The 25,907-nt window shown below is 36.6% G+C and overlaps 1 protein-coding gene across 2 annotated transcripts in view; it reads left to right on the top strand.

Moving 5' to 3' along the window:
- Window positions 1-2,337: 2,337 nt before the first annotated feature.
- Window positions 2,338-25,907, top strand: part of AK5 (adenylate kinase 5) — an 85,174-nt gene continuing 61,604 nt past the window's right edge. The window contains exons 1-7 of one of the 2 annotated variants that reach the window (XM_048944591.1): window positions 2,338-2,571; window positions 3,062-3,135; window positions 4,117-4,303; window positions 5,312-5,479; window positions 11,061-11,230; window positions 11,358-11,471; window positions 22,991-23,182. In XM_048944591.1, the coding sequence (XP_048800548.1) occupies window positions 3,115-3,135; window positions 4,117-4,303; window positions 5,312-5,479; window positions 11,061-11,230; window positions 11,358-11,471; window positions 22,991-23,182 (852 nt within the window). In that variant the 5' untranslated portion in view covers window positions 2,338-2,571; window positions 3,062-3,114. The remainder of the gene's footprint in view (window positions 2,572-3,061; window positions 3,136-4,116; window positions 4,304-5,311; window positions 5,480-11,060; window positions 11,231-11,357; window positions 11,472-22,990; window positions 23,183-25,907) is intronic. The other variant, XM_048944590.1, reaches the window with a different exon arrangement.

Consider the following 25,907-nt stretch of genomic DNA (forward strand, 5'->3'; position numbering starts at 1 on the left):
TAACAAATTACTTCTAGGAGGAGGTGCCATATTGTTAGATCAAAAAGTATACTTTCCAGATATATCTGACATATTCAGTCTGACAGATTTCCTAAACGGCCACACTTGTTGGGAATTCCTGTAACATAGATTTTGATTTTGTGTAACAAAAAGCAGATAAGCTAAAAATCCCTTTTTTTTTTTTTCTTTTTTTTTTTCTTTTTCTTTTTTTTTTTTTTTAATAATAACTTAGGTGTGCACAATGGTAATAATTTAATGGCAGAAAGTTAGATATTTTTTTTCCTGGTAGTATGATCTAATTGAGCAAAATGCAGGGTAACTTACTAAAGAAAATGAACATGTCAGACAAGAATTTACACACACAAAAACCCCATTCCTGAGAAAGATGTCATGGTACGTGCAACAGTATGGAAAGCACGTGAAAGGAAAAGTGATTCCAGGACATCGGATGGGATAGCTATATACCCATAAAAGCTGAACATATAAATACAGTCATGCTAAAATCTTATAAATGGAATTTGTCTGGGACAAATAGCTAGACTTTTTGGCATAAACTAAAAATAAATTTTAAAACCACAAATTGCCAAAACTACATCTCTGTTTTCCTAAATAGGATGGCATCTTCAATTAGCCCACTCTTAGATCACAATTTATTTTAAGAAAATAGCTACTCAGTTTAATTCATTCTTCTTCTTGTCAAGCTACATTTAAGGTCTTCTAAACATAATCTTATATCTTTTAACTAAGACATTGGAGGCTACCTTTTACTCACTAAACAAAAAATAAGATACTTCACTTTTCAACGAATTTACATTTGGATGTATTCAAATCTTACCTATAGAAAGAAGGGTTAAAGCCACATACTTAATGTATGAGATGTTCCAATTCCATGACATCACTGCAAATTTCTTTTGCAGTGCAAATTTCTCTTGCAAATGGAGCTGGATTTGACATTGTCTTATCCAAGCTTCTTTCCAGAGATACTTCAGCTGATGGGAAGCACAGGCCATCACTGATGGAGTAATGCAAAGGGATACTGGTGGATCCCCTTAATGTGGAAGCCACTTGGAGAACTGCGTGGTTGAACACTTGGAAAACCTACCAGTCTTGTTTGAAGAAGATAATGGATCTGCCACTGGCAGACTGGAAGCCTCTACAGGAGAAAGGAAAGGAAAGTGTCTATAGAAAAGGATGGAGGTAGGGCAAAGGAAGAAGGGTGCAATTTAACTACAGAGCCTGCAAGACAAGGAATATGGCTGCTATGAGAGGGAACAACATGTCAAATTGATATTAATACATAGATAAATCCAAGTACAAGAGGAAACGCTTCTTGCAAGACTCCTGGGAAGACCTATCCACTGTAGGAACAGTACAGAGCTACAGAAAGAAAATGCTTTGCTTGATGTTAGCTATCTAGTCCTGTTAGGGTGCGTACATCAGCGAAACCACATGGATGTTGTTTGCATTAGAAAAAATCAACATCATCAAAAAGAGAGACCCAATTAGAACATCAAACTTGCTATTAGCAATTAAGCAATTGAAATAACCTACTGTAACTTCCAGTGTGCCACAGAAGATATGCTCTCAACAGCATTAATCAGAGCCCGTCCAGAATCTGCCACCATGGAGATTCAGGTTGGATATTAGGAAAATTTCCTTCTCAGAACAGGCTGCCCAGGGAGAAAGTGGAGTCACCACCCCTGGAGGTGTTCAAGATCCATGGAAATGTGACACTGAGGGATGTGGTTAGTGGGCATGGTAGAGTTGGGTTAATGGTTGGATTAGATGATTTTAGGGGTCTTTTCTAACCTTAAAGATTCTACGATAGCACCTGCTCTTATAAAATCTAAGGGAATTAAGCTGGATTAGCCTGGGGACAGGGCGTGTAGCAGCTCTCCACTGCTTTTGAGGAGGCTGTCATGCAGATGGGGCCAAGCACTTCACAATGGTGCGTGCAATGGTGGTAAACATGAGACAAGCTGAGGGAAGGCAGGCTGTAACGGAATGGAAGGAAACCACAACAGCAGCTGAGCACAGGCTGCCCAGAGAGGCTGTGCAGCCCCTAGAGGTTTGGTGAGACCACCACTTCAACCCCTAACCGACCTGCTGGGAGCTCAGAGCTAACCCTGCTCCGAGCTGAAGGTTGCACCAGAGACCTTGTCAGGACCGTCCCTGTGATCTAATGCTCACAATGCTTATGAATGATCACAGCCCACGGGCTTTTAGCAGTCCGAGCGCCAGCGGTGCTCAGCCCCTTCCCACCTCCGCCTCTCAGCAGGCGTCCCCTGAAACTTTCCCCGGCAGCCTGCGCCCGCCTTCCTCCCGCCTTTGGGGGGAAAGGGAGGGGGGACAGAACCACTCTCCCGCTCCCTCCGTGCAGCGGGGACGGAGAGGCGGGCAGCCTGCCTTCCCTCCTCCCCCCGCCCCGGCTCGCCCGCCCGCCCGCCCGCCGAAGCCTCACCGAGAGGCTCCCGCATTGCACCGCCGTGCCCCCGCTCCCCTGCCGCCGGTATGAGCGCCGGTGAGGCGAAGGAGTATCTCGCCCGCAGGGAGATCCCGCAGCTTTTCGAGGTAGGAATAGCGGGGTTGGGTGTTTATTGGGGGCGGGGGGCTGAAGGTGGCTGGAAGGACGGAGCCGCACCGCTGCGGGCTGGACCCCCACCCCGGGGCGCGAATGCTGCCGGGCGGTAGGTATGAAGGCGGCAGCCCCGCAGCGCCCCCGGCCCGGTGTGGGGGGCAGCGGCTGCCCTCGTTCAGCCCCTCGGGAGGGAGCAAACTCTGGCTTCTTGCAAGTTACCTGCTGCTAATGATCGGTGATTACTTCTTCCCAATGCAGTATGGATTTATATATGTATATATCTGTATTTTTTTCAGGAGCAGGCATCCCGCCTTCTATATAAAACGCACACATATGCCTTTTCCATAGTCTGTTCCGAAGCAAGACATTGTTCTCTGTGTGTTTGGAAATGACAGGGTGTAGAGCATGGTTACATTTTGCAGACACACTGAAAATGTGAATGCTTTAGCAAGAGATGCAGATCAAACTGTTTTTCCTATACAGGCGTAAGGCTGGTGCTGTCAATTTACAGTAATGGTGCACATCTGCAAAAATACATGGCTAGTTGCTGTGGTCAGGTAAGTCAAATAATGCCTAGATGCATATACATTGTACCCTATTTTATAACCACAAACCTATATAAGTAGACTCACTCATTGTATGAACTGTAGATAATAACTGAACAGATCCTGAATCAGAGCTCTTTATGACTAACATCAACTATGACCCTCAGAGCATGTGCACACAGATTGGGAAAAACACAAAGGAAGAGAAACCACCCTGTCACATTTATTGTTTGGAGCAGGTTGGATGCGGTTGTCTTGTGGGAAGGTGAGATGGTGACCTATGTATCACTTTGTCAAGGAAAATCAATTCCCATGCGTCAGAGGAGGGCCTAGTATTCCTTCTTCCACACTCCACAATGCTTGTTGGTACAATGAGTGTGGAATAAATGGCACAGACAGGGATTTTCTAATGGTGGGGAATTTCCACTCTGTGTGAACTTTGGGTTTGGGGTTTTTTCTCCAATACTTACCAAGATGAGAAGTGGGCAATTCTCATGATTTTAAAAAATCTTTTTTAATTATTTGCTAAACTGTTGACTCAGGAATATTATTTTATATATTAAAATACAAAATACATGTTATACCAGTGACTGAACTCATTTTCATCAAAAATATACATTTTAGTGATTTAACAGAATACACAGTGTACATAAATGGGTTTTTTTGGCTCATGCATTGCTATACATATATTTGCCAGTGGCAGGTCTAAGAAAATTTAAGGACATTATTTTAAAAACTCTTTTCCATTTTCATTTTGATGCAAACAGACAAGTATAAAGACATAGCCATAAGGGCCTGTTCTGAATCATTTTTTGTGAGACCAACATGCTCAAATCATGTAATCTATGCAGGCCTCAGTCTCATGTATTGGATTGAACGGGAAGTCTATAAGAAATACAGGATTTCTCTGTGCAAGGTCAAATTCAAAGTATAAGTGGTTCTATCTTCTTATCATCTATCATTATTGTATGTATTTCTGATCCGACATTGCAGAGTCTGTTGAATGGATTAATGTGTTACAAACCTGATGACCCTATTGAATATTTGGAAGGCTGCTTGCAGAAGGTGAAAGAGCTTGGAGGATCAGAAAAAGTGAAATGGGACACTTTTGTTAGCCCAGAAAAGAAGACTCTGCCTCCACTCAATGGAGGACAATCGAGGAGATCTTTTTTCAGAAATGGTAATGTATTAAGTATGAAAATATTTATGTTTTCTGTATTATGAATGGTTTTACATCCACTAATGAATTATTTTATACTCACATCTATGGCAGACTGAGCCTCATTCTGATCTTCCTTAGGCAAAGGATTAAGTTTTCTGTTCACTTGGGTTTTCACATTCGGGTTTCTCCTCCTGTAACAAATGTTATGTGAGAGAGGAAGTTGTAATCCTTTTGCAGCCTGATAATGCATGTTTGCTGTGTAAATGCTTAACACATTAGTGGAGAGGTTTCTCATACCCTCCTTAAAATATTTGCAAAGACAAGATCAAAGCTCTCTTAATGCATTTGGCTTATGTTTTTGGTTGGTCCTTATGGGTAACATATGTACCAACTTCACTGCATTTACACTTTGCCTAATTTATATTGAAGCTATATGCAGAATGTACTAAATATGATGCAACTACAAATTCTTAGAAAAAGATGCTTCTCATAAAGTCAAGCAAATGTCATTATCAATACCTTTAATTATTTTATTTGTAATGTTAACAAGGAGTAGTTAGCTTGTCTTTCAGTTGCCATAGTTATTCTTCCTTGCCATCCAGCAGTTCATTAAACTAATTAGCAAGAATACTATTTTATCTCTGTGTACAACATGTATCACCAGAGGAGTTCTGCTTAGCAGTACAGGCTGTCTGCACAACACAAGCTTCCTCTTCTCAGAGGCCACTGCCAAACTCTGGGTGCTATGAACAGATTTTCACAGAAAAGCTGAAATGTTTGTAAATTTAAGGAAACACCAAGGAGAATGGACTCTTAGTGGTTCCACTGTAATAAATCAGATAACCAGAGGCAAGGAATACAGTAACAGCAAGCACATTGTAAAATGAGAAAATACTGTATTTTTTATTACAGTAAAGCTAGTCTTTATGCCTTATGCTTATTTATTATCTTTAAATCTGTGTACAGAATAGGTTTTCAATTTTCTGTATATTTGCACGATTCCCAGTTTATCTTACTATTTTACAGTGATGCCTGATAATTCTAACTTCCCTTACCGACGGTATGACCGACTCCCTCCAATCCAACAGTTTTCTATAGAAAGTGACACCGACCTTTCTGAAACTGCTGAGCTAATTGAGGAATATGATGTGTTTGATCCTGCAAGACCTCGACCAAAAATTATCCTTGTCATAGGTATGAACACAGACTCATTTTGACAACATTTTGTCTTCCCTGCTTTGACTTTTTACTTGTTCTGCAAACACAGCAGGTGCCTGCATGTATTTAAATGCAGGTATTCTGTCTGCTCTGCAAGTGGTGCAGCCCAATTAGAGTGAATCAGAAGGAGAAATTGTTAGTGCTGAGGCCATAACATGTAACATCCAACTGCTAGCATTATAATGGAGTTACCAAGAGCATTTCTGGTCCTATTCTGTAGCTTCAGTGTTCATTAGTGGCTGGAGTGCCTATGGTTTACTTTTGGAGCATATCTGCTGGTACCTAAAATGATTCCCCAGGTCCCCATGTGAATCAAAGTGCTCTTCCTTTGGATCTGAACTGAGACACCTGATGCAGATGTACCCAAAGCTGCTCACAAAGAAAGAGGGACTATTTAAAATAATGGATGAGCCAGTTCAAATAGGGGATAGGAAATGCTGTCCTCTATATTTAGAACCTTAAAAACTGATCATCAGGCCAATCTGGGCTGAGTGTATACTATCTGCATTGCATAGCATTCATAAAGTTATCTCTAGATCTATTAGCAAGTGAATCTTGTGCCAACTTCAGAGAGAGAGAGAGCCCTGAAAGAGTTAATTGTGCTGTCTCTCCAGGTTCTCTCTTGTGTGCTGTTTAGTGCCCTTTCTAAGCGACTCCTGTTTTCCAGCCTCAAACAATCATGCTGTTTATTAAGAGATAACTGTAGTTTAAGGCTAAATCAACATTTTCTTCTTTGGCTGAATTTTAGTTGTTTGAATTAGTTTCTTTGTCATCTGAGGTGGTTGCCTTTCTGCACTGTTTAAATAGGTACAAGCACAGATATCAGGAGATAGAGGATAACATTTTTGTCCATAAATCCTTATTTATACTAAAAAGAGAGATTTTCTATGTAACAGAGAACAGCAAAAAACAAAAGAGAAGTGTCTTCCCTGCATTATAAAGTGGGATCTCTAGGAGCAGAATGTGCTTCAGGGTCTGCATCCAGCAGTCCTCAGAAATGTGACAGTTGAATATACCGCAAACAGAAAAACAGGCATTTTTCTAAATATTTGTGGTATGCCAAAAGAATGGCTTAGACATTTACACTGCCTTCATATTTTGTTTCTGAGTGACAAATCACAACAGGCAAATCTCTCCACGCACCACTGAACTATCAAGTTTACATTAGATGGAGAAAGACCACATGCCCTTCATTCATCTTAATTGATTAGCTAGCCTTCCTTTTAGTAGGGAGAAAAGCTGTCTCTTTTTCAATGACCACAAAAGTCTCTCATGCACTGAAATTTGCATCGCTCTATTACAGTAGAGCAATGCATGAAGACTGGATCTAGACAAAAGAAAGAGGTTGGCTTTCACCTCTGGAACTGAGTGCAGGAGTATTTAAAGTGAGATCCTTGAACACCCGCATATAGTAAGCAGAGCATGGATTTTGCAGTTTTCCCCCTTTTATACAGAGAACATTGAAAACATCCCACAAAGGCTATTTCAGGTTTATTTTTCAATTGACTTTCTCTGAATCTGTCTATTATAGTGTGATCTGACAGCAGCACAACAATATACGAAGCTTAACAGCTACTGTCCAATTTTATACAGTATCAAGAAAATGTCTCCCAAATTCAACTTTGTATTGAGAAAGCACATAAAAACATAAATGGAAAGTATAAAAGAAAGAAAATGAAAAAAAAAAGGCCACTATGTATTTCAAGAGACAAAAGTTGTACACAAGAAAATGTTTTGCATACTTCTCAGTTTGCATAAAATGCCCACTAAAGTTCCAGTTAAGCAATCTATTTATGACTGACTAGACTTCATTTACCTTACTGCCTAGCTGCTATGACACTTGTTCCATTCATTGTTGGAGATTGAAACAAACAACACTTAAGGAACTGTCTTCTGCTTCACATATTAGTGAACTTTAATAATGCATTAACTTAATATCTTCTTAATGCTTCCATTGAGGTTTTTACAGCTTCTTCACTTTATGAAATTTATCATGTATGCAATGCATCAAGTAGCCCATATGAGTGGGATTTTGGTTCTTTTTTTACATTTGCAGAAAAGTCTGCTGATGAAATGTAAAGCTGCAAATTGAGTATGTGAAAAATCAGGTGGAATCAGCCAGGATGGTATGCATCTAAATTAATGGAAAATTAAGTTTCTAGAACATTACAGCACTAGGAAACAAGATTGTGTTTTAAAAATGTGCTTCCTAATGTATTTTGAGGAACAAGATTTTACTGTTGATACAGTCTGGATACCTTAAAAATTTCTCTGATGTTACTAGCTACATTGTGCACTACCTTTTAAACCGCTGGTTTTAAAATGCACTTAGTGAAAAACATTAGTTAATATTAAATGAAGTTTTCATTTAATAAGAAAAGAGTCAATCAAAGTTAGAGCTGTCGATAGTTGGTGACCCTTTCACTTGTTAAATTCAGTCCACAGCTCGATTTTAAAATCACAGCATTGTGATTTTCCTGACAAAATTGTCAGGAATCTTAAGTACATGAGTTTAATTTGAATTTGCAACATTGCAAGCAAGGTCAAAAGTTTGAACTTCTATCACATTAAAACAACTGCCTTAGTAAAACTTTCTGGGCATAACAAGCATCACTTAAAACCAGTTAGCAAACATAATCTTAGATGCAACAAATGTTCTCTGGTCTGGACATCTAAGAAGTAGTCATGCTTTTCCTTAATAATGTATAATCTCAGAATTACTGGAAATAATGAAAAAGAAAAGTGATTTGATTTTCTTTTCTAGTGTACAGTTTGCCAGTATGATTTATTTGAGTTAAAAACAGAAATTATAATGATTTGCTGTAAGAATTAATTTTGTCTGATCACTTTTCTTTCAACCTGTTTCACATTAGGATAGATATAGAAATGGATAACCCCAGTTTGCTCTGAAGGAATATTCTCTTGGATTGTAAAAAATGTGATTTGTGAGAGGTTTATGAACATTAAAGCAAATCTTTTCTCTTTTTTTTTTTTTTTATGCTTGCAAATTTGAATTGAAAGAAGTGTCAGTCTACACCTTTTTTTCTGCTTCTCTTTCATGACAAAGGAAATCTCTCCCTTACAGAAACACGAGATCTGCTTGGTTTCAAAAAGTTCAACTCATTTTTTTTCCAGCTCTTTTAGGCTTTTACAGAGACTGATGTTTTCCAAGAAACAATTTCTCTTTTTCTGGAATACAGCTCCACTGTCATTATTTTCCTTGTTCTCAAATTTTCTACTGTTTCTAATTTTCTACATATAAGCTATTTATGTTTTGAATCTTTCTTTTTCTGAAATGCAAGACAGTTTGTTTCAAACTGGTCTAACATCCTCAGGGAAATAAACTGAATTTTCATCTTTGAAAGAATGTTTTATATCTGCAAGGATTATGCACAGCATTGGATCCAGTATGTTTTACAAACCCTTTGTTTCAAGGCAGTCACAACCTACTGCTGCTTATATCTGGTAGCTAGTATTATTGGGGGAAAAAAAAAAGCCACATAAATTAATACAACTAAGTGGTACACTTGAACAAACACATAATAGAATATACAGAAAATATTGTAGACATTACTTATGTTATGCACATTAGATTGCAGTATGTGGCTTTATATATATAGCTTACAGAAATCTTTACACAGAGTGAGTAGACATTCTTGTCTGTGCTTATTCACCTGGCAGTATCTACTCCATGCAAACCAGCAGCAATCAGCTGGCAATTAGCAGTACTTCTCTGTGCTGTGCTTTTCATCTACCTAAGGAAAAGCTGGGAATCCACTACTGCAAACCCAGTATTGTTCCAGATTACCAAGAGCCTGTAATAAATAGCAAACAACATAGTATTATCTTGTTAGAACATCTGTATCAGGTATGGTTTTGATACAGGAGCAAAACAGAGCATAAGGTTTGGTGAAATGTAGCTGTGATGGAGAAGGCTGAGCATGCCATCAGAAGGAACTGATGAGAGCCAAAGCAGAGCTGCTTTGTAGCCACTTGGGTGGATTGTTATACGTGATTCCTGGTTAACAAATGCTTGTATGTCTCAAAAAGGAAACATTCTTTATTCTAACAAAGAAGATAGCTGAAAAAAAAATAGATCACCTAGAACACTTGACATTCAAGAATAGCTGTAAAGCCTAATTTAATCTACAAAAAGAAGAGAGAAAGCTTGTGCCTTGATAGGCAAGAGAAGTACCTGATTTGAGTTTCAACAGCACAGCAGTTACCAGCACAGTCAGGGTGCAGAAACATTGCTCATGGCTGCTGGTGGCACTGAAAGCCCTCTGCCATGGAATGCTACAATACAGGTTTGAGCCTGGGTATACAGAGTGTCATAACTGTGTAGGAAGAAATCCTGGAAATCTTGTTCTACAACCAGATCTGTATTAATTATATAAATGTCTAAAACCTATTTATGGGAATTATGCAGACAATGATAAGAAAGAGTTCTATTATTACTAGAAGGCAGCTCATTGTATCCATATTTACTTTTATCACATTGCTGCACTTTTTTAATGTTCAGGGAAAATGTGTAGTGTTTTTTTAATAAGACTAATTCCTTGTTTGTTGAACTAAAACTCAATGCCCTCATGCAAAAAATGCTCCCAAAATAGCTAGTTAGTGTTGGGAGTTAATATCAAAACACTTGTTTTGGTTTTAATTTTGTATGCTATTTAGTAATATGCATCTTTCTGTAAGTAAGTATTTATTTCTATCAAAACCATTCCCTATTCTTACACACTGGCTTCCAGTTTCAATGTTCCTCACATCTTATCACATTCTATTAATTCAGATCTGTTCTGTCTTTTTTAAACATGCATTCTTGCTTCTCTGTCCAAGTGACCATCACCTCGGCATTCCCTATTGTTTAACATGGTTGTGATTTTGATATCTATTCTGCCTGTGTTCCACTGAAGGGTCTCTTTATTCTTCAAGTTGTCCAGCAAACTGAACCCGACAAATTGCTTCTCTACCAGATGCTTCAAGCATCAATACCAGAAGTACGCATAGTTCAATAAGAAGCCATCTACCAAATTACTGTGGAAACATCTCAGCTGATAATTTAATATTTTTCTGTATTTTAAAATTATGAAACCTCAGAAACTCATATTTAGGAGCAGATTTTATTAGTTCAATTTCTTGAGTAGTCCATTGATTTCACTGCTTTATTTAAACAGGTATGATTCTGCCATAAGTAAACAAGGCTATCTGAATCTACCTTTGGTTTCAAAGAGTTCGGAGGAGACTGATTCATTTATCTCTCCTTACCACAAATCAGAAAAAAACTCCTTTGCAGGAACAGCTTTAGAATGAGGTCAAGCCCAGAAGAGGATATTTATTTTTTCTTCATAAGTAATTTGTACTCCTTTGTAGTTTTAAAAACTGTTACCTTTATAACGGGGTGGATGAGGCCCCTTTCTAATGACTGGTAACAAATCATGCAACTACAAGATGTGTTCTGGTACTGGAGGACTGGTGCTTACAGCAGAGATTTCTCATGTGACTGAGTACTTCGGATGACAGTTTAATTTAATGCTTTGCTTATTCTTAACAACAGGTGGCCCAGGAAGTGGTAAAGGAACACAGAGTTTGAAAATAGCAGAACGCTATGGATTTAACTACATATCAGTTGGTGAATTGTTAAGGAAGAAGATCCACAGCACAAGCAGCAATAGAAAATGGAGTCTAATTGCTAAAATAATTACTACTGGAGAACTAGCCCCTCAGGTACAGCAGAGCTAAGCCTATCCTTTGTTAATGTCTACTTTTTAAGGATTTGTATGTGCTGTCTTAATGTGCACCATCAAGGAAACCTACTTCACAATACTGAATAAACTTCTTTTCTCTGTGAAAGGAAACAACCATAACTGAGATCAAACAGAGATTAATGCAGATCCCTGATGAAGAGGGTATAGTGATCGATGGATTTCCCAGAGATGTTGCCCAGGCAATCTCCTTTGAGGACCAAGTAAGAGATTGTTTCTGTTTATTTTACTGGTAGTTCTTTAACAGGCTCCTCGAAATTCCAGGAAAGACTACACACTATTTCTAATTGAGCATTGCTCTTTAAATCTTTGCAAGTATGTAATTACAGACTAAAAGAAGGTCATTCTTTTGATTTATGCTATGGAGCGTGAAGACAAAGTATTTGTAAAAAGAAAGTTTAATAACATAACCAATAATCCAAGCCTCCTGCTTTGGTAATTAAAATCCTCTCATGATGTATGAAAGTAACATAAAATCTAACAATTATTTTTTATACATATTAGTGATTTAGAAAGCGTGTATTTCCATATCTAAATGTTCAGTTTAATCTACATTAAGAGAAACATACTTAAATCAGTGCATATATTCACAATGCATTTAGTCTCGTATTACTGCTGTGCGTTGAAAAGACTGGAATAACATTGCCTGTTTCGCAGGTTTTCTGAACCAGAAATGATGTGGGTTTTTTTTTTAAGTCACTTTGGTTATTATAAATTACACTCCTAGGATTTAGTCAGCTGAAAGCGTATTTGTGAATTCTATTCAGATGTTATTTTTATATGTATATTTTAAACTCATCTAAAAATACTTAAATTCAGTGGAGAAAAAACAGGCTATGTCATTTTCTTACTAAGTGCTGTTAACGTAACGGTTATGGTCACAAGTAATGGTTGCAGTTTCAGTGCTGCATTTTCAGAGCGCCTCTCAAGCAGAGCGTTTCAAAGTACTTCACAATTGCTAGCATACGACCAGTTCTGTACTTTGAATTCTAAATGGCATTGCCAAGACAGAAGTAACAAAAGGAAGCAGTTAACGAGGCATTTCATTAATGTGCTTTTATAAAGTAGTATTCTGGGTGAAATTTAGAAGACTGGTTTGAGGTAATTAAAGGAAATACATAAAATAGTTATTATAGAAAAGAGCCAATGACTGCCAGCTGTATCTCCTTATAATTAATGAAAGAGATGATTGATTATTTTATAAATGAAACACAGAGCATAAATTTAGACATTTCCTTGTCTCATTTTTATCTCCAGTATATTTTGTGATAGCACGACTTAAGTGTATTTCTTGGTACTCTAATTTTGTGCTGATGTTATGGTTAATGAAAGAACAAGGGGGAGGAATGAAAGTGGAAGAACTGACAGGATCTGAATTATTGAGTGCTTCAGGTTATTAAATTCTCCCTTTACAAAGGAAAAACAGTTAAACATCACTTGAGCACCCATCATAGGATCCATTAGAAAACCAACTAACAAGTGGAATCCAGGATATATTAGAAAAAGCTCTGGCAAACCACACCATGGAAGGGGAGAAAGATTAAAACTATTTAATGTATGCTTGGGCTCTCTCACTGAATCATTCAAATACGCTTTTCCAGTATTTCCTAATTTAATTTATCAGATTCCCCTCTACAGATTTGGTTAGCCCTTATTGATTATATAAGACAACTTGATAAAATACTGATAGGAAGATAAAAAGCCTGACTTCTGCTCCTTTTTAGTATCTTCCATTTCTTCAAGGATGCTGTAGATTGGTCATATTTTTCTGGAGACAAGAGAGAATGTATGTAGTCATTTTAGACTTGATTATATTCTCAGATAGTTCGTTCGTTTTTAGTCTAATGTGATTTGCTAAATCATCCTCCCCAAGGCCTGATTCTGCCTGAAAGACAGATGACTGAGGCGCTCTAAAGAAAATCCCACGGCACTTCATAAAGGGTCACCTTTCAATCTTACCTGCTCCGAAATCAATATGGGGAAAGAAAGAAAAATTGTTCTACTTAGACTATCTTCCGATTTAATCTATCCTTGCAGCTGACCTTGTATATGAGTATATCTAAGGCCATAGAAGTAAATATAGAAAAAGGAGGTACATATTTCAACATACACTTTTTTAATCCAGTGGAGTATGTTCAGCGTTTCATATCGACTTCATATTTTACAAAAATAAAATGTTTGCTGTTTTTTAAAATCCTCTGTTTAGTAAGCCATAACCTTGCTCACATATGGATGGTCTTGTGATAAAGGAAGAGAACTACCAGCAGACATGGTGCTCGTCTTTCCTCACACAATGGGGCTGGCAGTAACCCATGGTGTGTCAAATTATTTACGTTAAACATGTTAACATTTTTAAGCAACTCAGAAATTCCTCAATGAGAAGTGTAATTGAGTTGTGGAGGATTCAGTGATTAACTGTTGTGATGATTTGTGTAAGTCTGCAATTAAAAATGCAGCAGGTGTTTTCCACAGCTTAGAAATGTTATCCCTTTCTTCCTCGCAGTGTGTTTTTATAATTTATAATGAGCAAGAAGCAGAATTTTTCTCATTATCCAAAACTGACAATATGAGAAATAATTAATGGAAATTTCAGGAAAGAAAGATTTGATTAAATAGTAAGACTCTTTCTAATTAGAAGACCTATTAAGCAGGGAAGAAAATAGAGAAATACCACAAAATGCAAATAGACAAACCACATTATTCAGTAATTCATATACCCTATTCTTACAAAGACTTCACCTGTAGAATATTGAAATGTATTGATAAAAAGTTCTGAATAAAAATCAATTCTCATTACTATCAGCTTACACAGGGACTAACACTTATTTTACGGATGGTCACTTTAAGACCATCCAATACACTCCAGTAAGTAGCCACTTTAGGACCATTTCATATTTATATGCCTGACAAAAGAACATTTTATAAGACACAAGCCATAATAAAGGTTACTTTTAGCAAACTGTCAAGAGATACTTGAAGTATCTGTATAATGTTTTCCCTTATTACGTGATCTCTTCACTGTAGCTAATTGTTTTCATTACAATGTTCTAAAATGAAATCATATCCTTTAGAACAGTGATTTAACAGTTTTATTTGTTCTATGAAGCAGACAAGGGTGACTATTAGTTCACCTTCATCCTTTGAGTGTACTGGGATGTATATTTATCTGTAATTCCATAAAAGCTTTAAATAAGCAAACAAACATTCATTTTACCAGGAGTATTTTCCACTGTAGAGCCTTTCTCCTTTGCCCTTATTTACATAGACAGAAAAAACACTCCAAGCATATAATTAATAATACCAAAAATAAATTGCGGGGGGAGAATGTGAAGGACAAATTATTAAACCATATGGAAGTAGAGGTGAGTAATACAGGATACTGAGAGAATAGCTTAAGTTCAAACACAGACTGAACAAATGTAAGGAGAATCAGAGGTCTGCAAACAAAGCAGACTGCAAAAACTAAGAGTAATTACAGACCAAGCAAGCATATCTGGTCTTTATTAATCACAAGAAGTCTATATTGTTTTGTCCATATGCTTTATATAATTTTAATCTCAGCTACACAATCTCCCCTTTCTCTGCCTCTGCATATTATGGATGATGAACTGGAAGGTATAAAATCTGAACTGCTCCCAAAAACACTGTAATTCCTTGAACTCTACTTACCAAACATTTTTATATATGTTATTACATTGTTCTCACTATTAAGAAGTGTGCTGAGTTACTGCAAAGATAAACTAATTTATATTGGAAGTGGTTCAACATATTAATAGCCAGCGGAAAAGGATAAAGTCAGCTAAGGTACCTGGTTTCTTTTGCAAGCACACATAGAATCTAACTGTGCTACCTCTGCAGATAGCTTTAAAATAAATTATCTATGCTATAATAACTCTGTTGGTTTTATGGCTGACATAGCTGTTACTGAAACCTGACATCATTTTAGTTTTCCTTATCTCTTTATTTTGTGAAAAAGTTAAATGAATATACATACGTCTGAACTCTGGTTAATATACCCGTCCTATATAACATATGGTACAGAAATACACAATATTAGAAAACTCTTGCATGTTTTTATCCCATTATCTAATCCAGAAGCTAAACCCTTCTCTAGTAAAAATGTTAGTAAACAAGCCAAAGCATACCAGCTATGCTAACATTCCCAGAGATAAGCATCGTTAACAAAAAATTACGACTTCTTTCTTATTATGTTGCTAGGCTCTGATGTGGACAGTAAGTACTCAAAGTGTTGCTAGGCAGAACTGTATTAAAACGCATCAGATATCAGTGAATAAAGTGCCTAAGATAAGTCAGCGTATCATTCGCAGCACTCACAGAATCACAGTATTTCTCTTCCTGCTCAGATCTCAAAGCCAGAAGGAACTCCCTCTGTTTCCAAGCAGTGTTGTCAATATGGAGCAAGTGGATGAAAAGCACTTTACAGATATGAGGAATTGTAAATTAGAATTCAAACTTTTTTTGTTATTATTTTGACCATTGTAATATCACTGTTCCTGTCATCCATATGAGCAGGAAAGAAGTCTTAAGATGTCATCAATGATATTTGCAGATTTTCATCAGTGCTTCCAGGCCAGCACAACTCTGCCATTCTAGTCAGTTAGTTACACCACCTTTAATGTTCAGTTATTCATTTCAACTTGTCAGACCTCATAGCCATGAGAATTGGAGAAGTTGGTCAGTTTTCTGGGAACTTCTTATTGGAATTGAAGTAAAGCCTATATTTTTTCTTTTTTATTCTGCCTTTGAAGACTGCAGGAGTTGGACTCAATGATGCTTATGGGTCCCTTCCTACTCAGAATATTCTATGACTTTCCCTCAGTCCCATGATTATGAGAATTTCAGCTCTCACTATAAAGCAAACTAAGTTTCAAGTACTCGTGGTTATAGAGAAAAAAATGAAGAGATGAATTTTAATAGATTAAAAGCAAACAGAACTTCCAGTTTATATACTTATTTTAAATATCTGATTATTTCTGGATCTTGGTCATTTTAAAATTCCTTCTGACTGGCAGTATGCTGCTTCAATACTAGTTTATTTAGCTTTTCAGTCACAGACATATAGTAACCCTAAAGCAGAAATTCCTAAGGTATCCTTTATCTCTGCTGAGTGCCAACACAAGAAAGGTGCTTAGATTCAAAGCACGCTTTCAAAAATGCCAAGGAGCAAATGGTTTACTTACCATTAACCCGTCAGTTTGAAATTCAGCAAGTCACCTAGAGTACCAGCATGCTCAAGCATTCTAAATATCTTCATCTCCTCTAACACTGCAATGAAATGCTCTGACTGCTGTACTGAACTCAAATGGCTTGTGAAGAAGAAACTGCAGTTTGACTTTGCATGCAGTCTCTCACTCACCTGGCAATACGTTCTTACCTTTCCCAGGGGAAACAATTTTCCATGTTATTATTTACCAGTTAATTTCACTTACTGCTTTGGGATTTTTTTTCCCTCCTCCCTTTTTCAGTTATTTATGTGTAACTTTCCTTCTGATTTCAGCAACTGCCTTACCAATATTAACATTTTCAATTTCATTAAGTACTGATGAAGTTTGTTTAAAATACTTTGTTTCATTAATTGTGAAATGAAATGGGGAACAATTATTAGAACTAATGGATAGTCATTAACGAATATCATTTAACTCCTTAATAAAGAGATTAATTTCTGTAAGAATGTACTCTTAGAAATATTTTTGTTTCGTATGGCTTGGGTGACAAGGATATATTTGAAGATGTAAAATGTTAAAATTTACTACTTCTGTTACTTAAATTATCTGATTATTAGTTCAAAATGTCCTCAAGTATATTGTTCATAAATGTACTATGTCTACAAAGAATAACTAGTTCATCTCAGCTGCAATTCAAGTTTACTTTTTATCTCCCAGATACATTCCTTATGGATATTATTATGGATATTAATACTGTGTAAATTAATTGTGCTAAAGTAAAACAGGCCATGCAGAAGGGACAGTATTGGCTGTTGAGGAAGAGCTGACCTCCTCTCATAGTGCCAAGAAAACAGTCTGATGCTTAAACCTCCAAGCAGAAGTGATGCTTGCAGTCCCTTCATAAGCTTGACAGAGGTGTTAATGGCCAACTCTCCTATGGCAATCTGACTGCTAAGATCATAGTCCACAAAGAGCTCCCCATGGAAAACCTGCTCCATCAATAATATGAGATCCAGAACAACTAATAAAATGAATGCAATCCTTCTGATAATCCACTAAAGGGGAAAGAATCTATTCTTTGCAATAGTAAAGAACACAGTTACAGTATTCTTGTTACAGTAAAACTATTTCTCTGTTCCGCTGTCTTTATATACTCTTCATTTCATTCCATCCTCAGTGTCTATCTCCCTTCCCCCACGTTTCCACTCCACTGTCCTAGTCTGAGAAGCTTCACAGATACAGTCTGTGATGATGGATAAATATAACCAGTCATTTGTATGAGTAGCAGCAATATACTACAACATAAGGTCGCATTATTATGTTTCTCTCATTAATTCTCATTGGCCCTGTGAGTTATAAATTGCTTTTTTAAAGTCAAGCAAGAGCAGGAAGCCTGTAGAATGGCCTTATCATTGTCTGTCTTCTCCCCGGGTAGATAAAGCACTCTCTTGAGAAAGACAAGCAGTGATTCAAGTTTCTGCTGGGTAAGACCTCATGTTTTCTCTTTTTCTGTGCAAAGACTTCTCCCTGCCTTCCAAAGGAAAGCTCATCCATTGCTGATCCTTACCTCTCAGGAAATAACCTAACAGTCTGTGTTCAGAAAGGCTTAAGATGCCTGCTGAGAATTCTGAACTTGAGGTCTGCGTAGGCTTCTTTGTAGAAGTACTGTATTTACAACTAGGGATTTCAACTGGTTAGCTCTTCAACACAGGGGAATATCTGTATTAGTCCTCTCAAAAGGCACCTGGCTCTCTTAATCAATTACCAATTAGCCTTATCACCTAGTCTGGGAAATTTGCTGGAAGCTTGTTGTCAGGCAACATGACTATGGTTCAGAAGCATTTGCCGGAAAGAATCCTATCTCTAGAATTCATTCTTTGACAAGAAGATTCATGATTTTACTTTTCTAAAACATGAAGAAACTATGTAGACTGGTAACCCAGCAGAGATGGAACTGTAAAATCAAATCAGTAATTAGAAGTGAGAGCATCCTTAAAATTGGCATAAATGTACTTGCTAGGAACTTTCACCAATTGAAATGAAATGCATGGCTGAATTAATGATGATTTTTCATGAGCTGTACGTTAAGTTTCTCATGAGTGTCTAATGGAACATACCAGGAATTAACAAGCAAAGTATTTTTATCTCTTGCCTAATGAGAAACAACAACAGAGTGTAATCATCTAATTTCTAGCAAACAACCACTTTACTTTCACTAACAAGAGGAGAAGTAGAAAATATCCCAAGAGAAACAACCTCTTTCTATTCATACTGCTTTACATCAATTACTGACTTGAATGGAATACTCTCAACTCACTCTTTGTACCACTTTAAAGAAGGAGATTTAGAACCAAAAACAGTATGATTTACTTACTAGTAAATACTACTCTAAAAGAATGAGAGGACTGAACATTTCCTACCAGTGGTATTTTAAGTTATTGCCACATGTTCTTTGTATCAGTTAAAATTCAGAAAGTTGTGAATAACCAGAAACTTATCTGTTCTCATAAACCGAGATTTTGCCTTCTGCCAAATCCCGATTTGTAAGTAGTTAAATTTGGTTCCCCTGGATGTGAGTAACACTATCTACCTTCAACATAAGATGAGTGTGTTATGGGAAATCAGCATGAAGGAAAGCAGTTATCCTACCTCTGCTGGATCTATACACAGAAGACCATTTCTGTAAGCTCAGTCTAAGAATAAACCTTATTGCCTAGTCAAAATACTCAACAGTGATTAATTCTGAATTAGTTTTGTTTTCACATGAGTCATAAAAAGTTCTTTGATAGAAAAAAAGAGGAAAAAAAACGTAGTTTTATCCTCTTATTTATAGAGAGCTAGCTGTACTACCAGAGAAGTAAGCTCACATGTTCATATATTCACACTACTCTGTTACACTCCACCTTATTTATAAGCATGTTTTGCAAATGGGTGCAGTTGAGGTAAATGAAAGCAGAGCATTTTATGAAAACAAAAATGAAATATCAATAGACTTTCAAGGGTTTATCCTGAAGGTTATAAATGCATGCAGGAGAAACATAGTTAAGTCTGTTTCCATACAGATATAGAAATTACTATTTCATGCATCAAAAACCAAGCAGAGATGTGTTTTTTAAATGATTTCCAGCTATTTTCTGATGAGGAAGATGAGTATTCTACAAGTCAGAGGAATTCATGAAGGCATCGCATAATCAGACTCTATTTTGTATTCCTATCTCAAATGGGCTTGAATTACCTTTTTTTTTCCACTTCCAAAAAAGTTTTGGACAATACTTCATTTAAACTAGGCTTTATGAACTAAGCCATTGCTCTTGGTGACATTTTATTTCAGTGAATGAAATGTATTTCAAACTACAAAAGCCAGACTGTCAGAATAAATGGTTTTAGTTCTTGGGATTCTGGTACTGCCTTTTCTATTGTTACTGTTACTAATCAGAAAATTAAGAACAATGCTTAGTTCCTGTAGAGAACTTTCCATTTTAAAAAGCGATACAGAATAATTAAAGCCTAATTAATTAATTTTCCACAGCAATTACTATGTTGCACCTCATTATTATCTTCATTTTACAATTAGAATCTTTGAAAAATAGGCCCAGAGTATGCTTTCCCATTTTCTTAGAAAAGAACTGTCTGCTGCCTTCTGTCTTCTTTGCTGGATTTAAGCAAATGAGAACTGACACAGCTGATGGGTCACGATGACTTTCAGATCCTTCCCTCACTGTGAGGTTGCAATTACTCAGCCACGGTTTCTTTAAAGAACTGAGGCTGCCTGTGGAAAGCTGCAGTCTCAGGTTTGTGTCAAAGAAGAGGCCTTTTTTCTTTGTCTCTTTTTCTTTTAGGGGTAGTTATTTAACAGGAGATCTATTTATTCTAAGTCCTGTGTGTAAGGTTTGGTGCTGTATGAGAAGTTATGTGATAAGCAAGACCTTAGGTTCTACACCAGAGGAGGTCTAATAGACTTCATGGAGCTGAGTGTGTGGTAGGTGGTAGTCCTGAAGGTGCTTGGGAGTAAGTGTTGAAAGTGGGAAGAAGGCCAGCTACAGCTTGAAGCTACAAGCTTCAACTGAAGATTTCTTACCATCTTTCCTCATGGCTGTTGGAATCTGCCAAAATGAAAATACTAAATAAAGCTCTTCACTTTAATAAGTCCATGTTGCATGAAAGTCTAACACGAAAGCTTACTTTCGTAGTCTTCCACATGAATAACTATATACCCCTAAAGCTACTGCGTGGTAATAAGGTAATAACTGTCATTAATTAATTCATCCCATAAAAGGATGAAATAACCTGTCAATTAAAACAGGCTAAAAAGACAGGGAAATCATTTATTTATTTTTAAAAGTTGAAGTACCTGTTTTGGAAGTAGGATACAGCTTCTCTCTCAGTCACAATGATTTAAAAAAGAAAAATCAAAGTTCAAGGTTGGTTGTTCCAAAATCTGATGTATACTCAGAAAAAAACATGAGATTTCTATTTTGGGGTTTAGGTTTTAGTTTCTGTCCCCTTGTCTCCAATCATCCACAATGTGAATAAAATATAAATTAATTTTCTTTGAGATATCATTTAGTTTTCAATAATGGTAAAGAGGCCACCATTCTACCTGCTACTGCTGCTTATCAGACTGTCCTTTGTGGTTGGAAAATGGCTCTGCCTTCTACCTCCTCCATATCCTGCTCTTTTAGTGAACTGCTTTGCAAGCAAGAGCTAATGACCATCACTCCAATTTTGAACAGTTGTATTTGTATTTTTTTTTACTCCAGGGGAGCCTTTCTATGCCTACACTGCCAATAGAAAAGGCCATGTACTTCATGTTGTATTCAAATGACAGAAATCCTGCTAGTCTTGACTATTCAGTCTAGTGTATGGCTATTCTGAGGCAATTGGAGATCTCTGGATAAAGGGATCTAGATAGAAAGCATATTCAGAAACACATTTTTGTTTTGGCCATCAACAGTAATATATTGGTAACAACTTGTGTGAAGAACATACAGAGATGAATTCTTTAGAACACATGTAGATGTTTTGGTGATATACTTGTATACCTCAAATCAACAAAAGAACAAAGAAATTTATTCTATACATTGGAAACACCATGTGATGCATGTCTGTTTGGTGTTCTTGATCATCCATCATAATTTTTAATGTAATTAGATTATGTCATTTCAAGAATAGTAAGCTAATTTGTTTTACTAATATAAAAAAGACTTTTTTTTAGATAAGTATGGACTGCAGGAATAACTTCATGCTTGTGTGTGAGAACCAATAAACCCTTTCTAATCTGTAATGAGATTAAAATATGCACAGTACAATAGGGTTTATTTTTATCATGCAGAGAATCATCATACATTTTAAAAGGCAATCTCAATGAGAAAAAGATTTTTAAGTGAGTCTTTCAAGGGACGGATATTTATTTGTAAAAACAATAAATTAGATAGAAGAACAAAATCAGATCTCATAAATGTGATCAATAAAAATAAACACTTGTAAATTGTAAAATTATTTGAATTCACATTTCTGACTGACTTCTGTTTCTTCTACTATGTGTACTAAGTTGCAATGACCTCTGAAGACTGCCTGTGAACATTAAGCAGAATTACTAAGTGGGGCTGAAACAGAACTTGCCACACTGACCAAAAAGGAAAGGAGAAATTAAAATCCTCTTAACTGCCACCCAACCTCTTGAGAGGTGCACTGACTTCAGCAAAATTTACAGGAATGGAGAAAGTCTTACAGGAAAATAACATGCTATAATACTGACAGGTCCAGGCAACATTTATGTAATACTTGAACTGAATCACAGAATTGTAGGGGCTGGAAGGGACCTCTAGAGATTATCTAATCCAACCCTCCTGCCAAAGCCAGCTCTCAGGACCAGGTTGCACAGGTAGGCATCCAGGTGTGTCTTGTGTATCTCCAGAGAAGGGGACTCCACAACCCTCCTAGGGCAGCCAAACTGAAAATATGTTCTAACAAGGGAATGGTAGAATTATAAAACATTCATTAAAAATGAAAAAGTGAGCCATACCAGAGTGCATGGAAAAGCTCACAGCAGATCTTGGAACAGGTCCGTTTTCCCCTAGTCCTAGGCATCTGTCAGCTCCATCATAGCTGCTGGGTTTTAAATGCTACCTTACTGAAAAGAAAACCTTCCACAAACAGAAACCATACAGTTCCCTGCAGAATACGGGGCATTTGTATTTTGCTCTTTATAAAGATCTGAATTTTAGCTAAGGGAACCTGGTAATGAAAACAGCAAGTAAGGCTAAACAAGTTTTCTGGAGCAAAGTAAAAAATTTCCTTCAAAATTTTCCTTATAATTTCACATGAGACAAATAGGCAGGCCTTCAAATAAGAAAAAGTAACTCTTCCTCAAGCCTATGAATTCTTATTCTCCCCCAAAATGAAAGTACTTAATTAAGATCCACTTTATGCAAATGTTGCATAGCTGAGTCTTATCTAGTAATGGATTTGCTGAGTCCTGTTTTTTGGAGCAATCAACTTATTCACAGGCTTCTTGAATTGCTTTTTTCCCACAGATTTGTACCCCAGATTTGGTGGTGTTCTTGGCCTGTTCCAATCAGAGGCTCAAAGAACGGTTACTGAAACGTGCTGAACAGCAAGGGAGACCTGATGATAACCTGAAAGCTACTCAAAGAAGACTAATGAATTTCAAGCAAAATGCTGTTCCACTGGTTAAATATTTCCAGGAGAAAGGGCTAATTGTCACAGTAAGTCTTCAAATATGTACCTCTGAAAACTGTTGTGGTTACATTTGATTTCTTTGGTTTTCTTTTTGTTTTAAGATAGGCTAAATGACTCAAATTATGCTTTTGGTATTCATAACCGTGTTGACTGAAAGCAAACCTTTATCTTCTGACTGTAGCTATGAGGTGAAGGTGTACTTTAATATACTATGGTTTTCTTTACATTGTTGTTCTGTAGAAATCCATAACATTTTCCAACTGCTATTCTAAGAATAGTACATGAGAATCAAAGGTGTGTGCTTGTAGGTATATAAGTATGTATGAGAGATAATATTGGCAAGGACTTATGCTGTCTTCCTAACTGTGTATTTCCAAGATGGTGATACCAGATTTAGCCATTCATTTTACACTTTCTGAAAGCGGGGAGATAAACAGCTGTGAAACCTTCAGACTGGCTTAGGCCACTATGAATTCTATACTCTTTTATTTCACTGCAGCAGTCTCATTGTCTTTCAAATAGTTACGTAATTTCTGGATGCTTGTCTTGGGAAGTGAGGAAAGCAGAAAAAATAAATTCTAAAGGAAAGCAGATCTCAGTCTAGAGTAAGTTAGTACAGGTTGTCAAAGATGTTAATTTATATTTGTTGCATGGAGTTGTAAGGTCTATATAATATTTACACCTAACCTTATACACAGATATATATACACACACCATATATATAGTAACAAAATATAAATACACCAGTAACTAAAAGGTCCATAGATTATCTAATCATGATTTAAATGTGCCTTATTATGTGGTGTCCTAGAAGCTTTAACGTTTTAAGTTAAAATTTTGGTGATGAGAATATTGGGATGTAAACAGACCACTTGGAAATTAGTAAGAATGCAGACTTCTGCAGTACTGAATGCAAGAAAGACTACCTCTAACCACAGAACAAACCAGAAGCTGCATGCATAAATAAAGCTAGACAAGGCTAATAGAAATAGGGCTACTAAGTGCTTCTGAAGTACATAAGTGCTTAATTGTGGCTAATTCAATGAGCAGTTGACAATAGTTGAATTAGTGACAAGTTCTAAATTAGAAGCTGAGTGTTTTTGTAACAGTGTGTGGAACTTGGTAGTATATATGGTACTATAAGAGCACAGTTGGCCTCTGTTTCTTATAATAGCCTAAATAATTAAGGTATGTTCTCCTCATGGAAAATATCACAAATTCTATACGCTGGTCAGAGTGTCTAAAATGCAAAGTCATCTAATGGTGCTGGTAGTCCTAATAATGTAATTCCTTTTGGAATTTTGGAATGAAAATCCCAAGAAATACTTCAATTGTTTTTTCCGGAGAATATCTGTTCTATTTGAGGATTGTCATTAACAGTGGAGAGGAGGACTCCAGAAGACTGGAGGCCTTGGGAGTTGCTTTAAATTATTAGGGAAGTTTGTGTTCTGTAATATTTCTATAGCTTTTTCAAGTGCTTTTCCTACAGAAAGTCTGTGTAGTTCTAAAGGGAAGATGAGTCTTTTGTTGAGAAAGCATGTGGGGCATTTGGCTAGAATTGGAATTGAAACTGTAGTTCACATGTCTTATTAGAGCTGCTCCAGGGCAGCTGTTTTTCCCTTGTTGCAAAACAAGATGCAGTGGCGAAGCTAAGCCTTGGGAGTTAGATGCAATACTAGTTTTATGGTCAAAAGATGAGGATATATTTTCCTGTAGATGATAAAGAATACATAAGGCATATCTCGTCTCTGTAAGATTTCATTACACTTGGAAAACAGACTTTGCAGATGCTTAGGACAGAACAAGTTGATAGGAAATAAATGAGAAAAAGGAGTACCCAGGAAAGAAGTAAAAATAGAAAATAGATTAAGAAATAGATTAAGCATGCATACTCCAGAACAAGTAAGCAAGTAAAAATTCCTACAAAAATGCATTTCTGAAACCATGTGACTTTGAAACAGAGGAGATATTGTAAGTCCACAGAAAAAACTACACACCTCTACAGAAAGTTTGAAACTTTAACATTAAAAAATGGTTATTTTGTTCAATTTTATTCAATTGACAGACCAGAATTATCTACTGAGTTTAGACAACAGTTACTTTTAATGTGTTTGTTTTGTTGGAAATTATTTTGCCTAATGGAAAATCTATTTGTGTTTCTGCCAACTTCCTGTCCTATTCCTTTAATCAAACATCAATGGACACAACAGATGTTTTCTTACTCTGCCTCATGTTTGCTCTCACTCAAAAATCCCACTTCCTTCTTTGCTGATAAACTTGATCTTTGTTTTCGTTTTGAAAAAAAAAAAGAAAAAAATCTATAAATTTTTTCATAGTCCTTCATCAGTGGAAAAGATAGTTCTCTCAAAGCTCTAGGATCCAACCAATACCAGTAAAGGACTCATCACCTTCTCCTGGTGGAAGTCTTATATCTTCAGCTTGCCTTTACTAGTATGTATCTGTATACTAAACATGTAATGCTAGCATTTCTACCTACATTTGAGACACCTGCGCAGTCTACTTCCTTACAGGAAAAGGAAGCAAGATAGATAAACACGTTCACCCTTCTGGTTATAATGTTGAACCTGCAAGGCATTGAAATATTTTGAGGATGAGTGCAGTGTAAGAACTTGAAAAGCATAAAGTAGAATTACACTAGCCTAATTTCTGGAGGAATGAATTCTTGAGGCAAGGTCAACCAGAACAAAAGGAAGATTGCTCCATCAGATATTTCACACTATAGTTGACATA

The sequence above is a fragment of the Lagopus muta genome, chromosome 5, assembly GCF_023343835.1.
Source record: "Lagopus muta isolate bLagMut1 chromosome 5, bLagMut1 primary, whole genome shotgun sequence".
Taxonomy (NCBI): Eukaryota; Metazoa; Chordata; class Aves; order Galliformes; family Phasianidae; genus Lagopus; species Lagopus muta.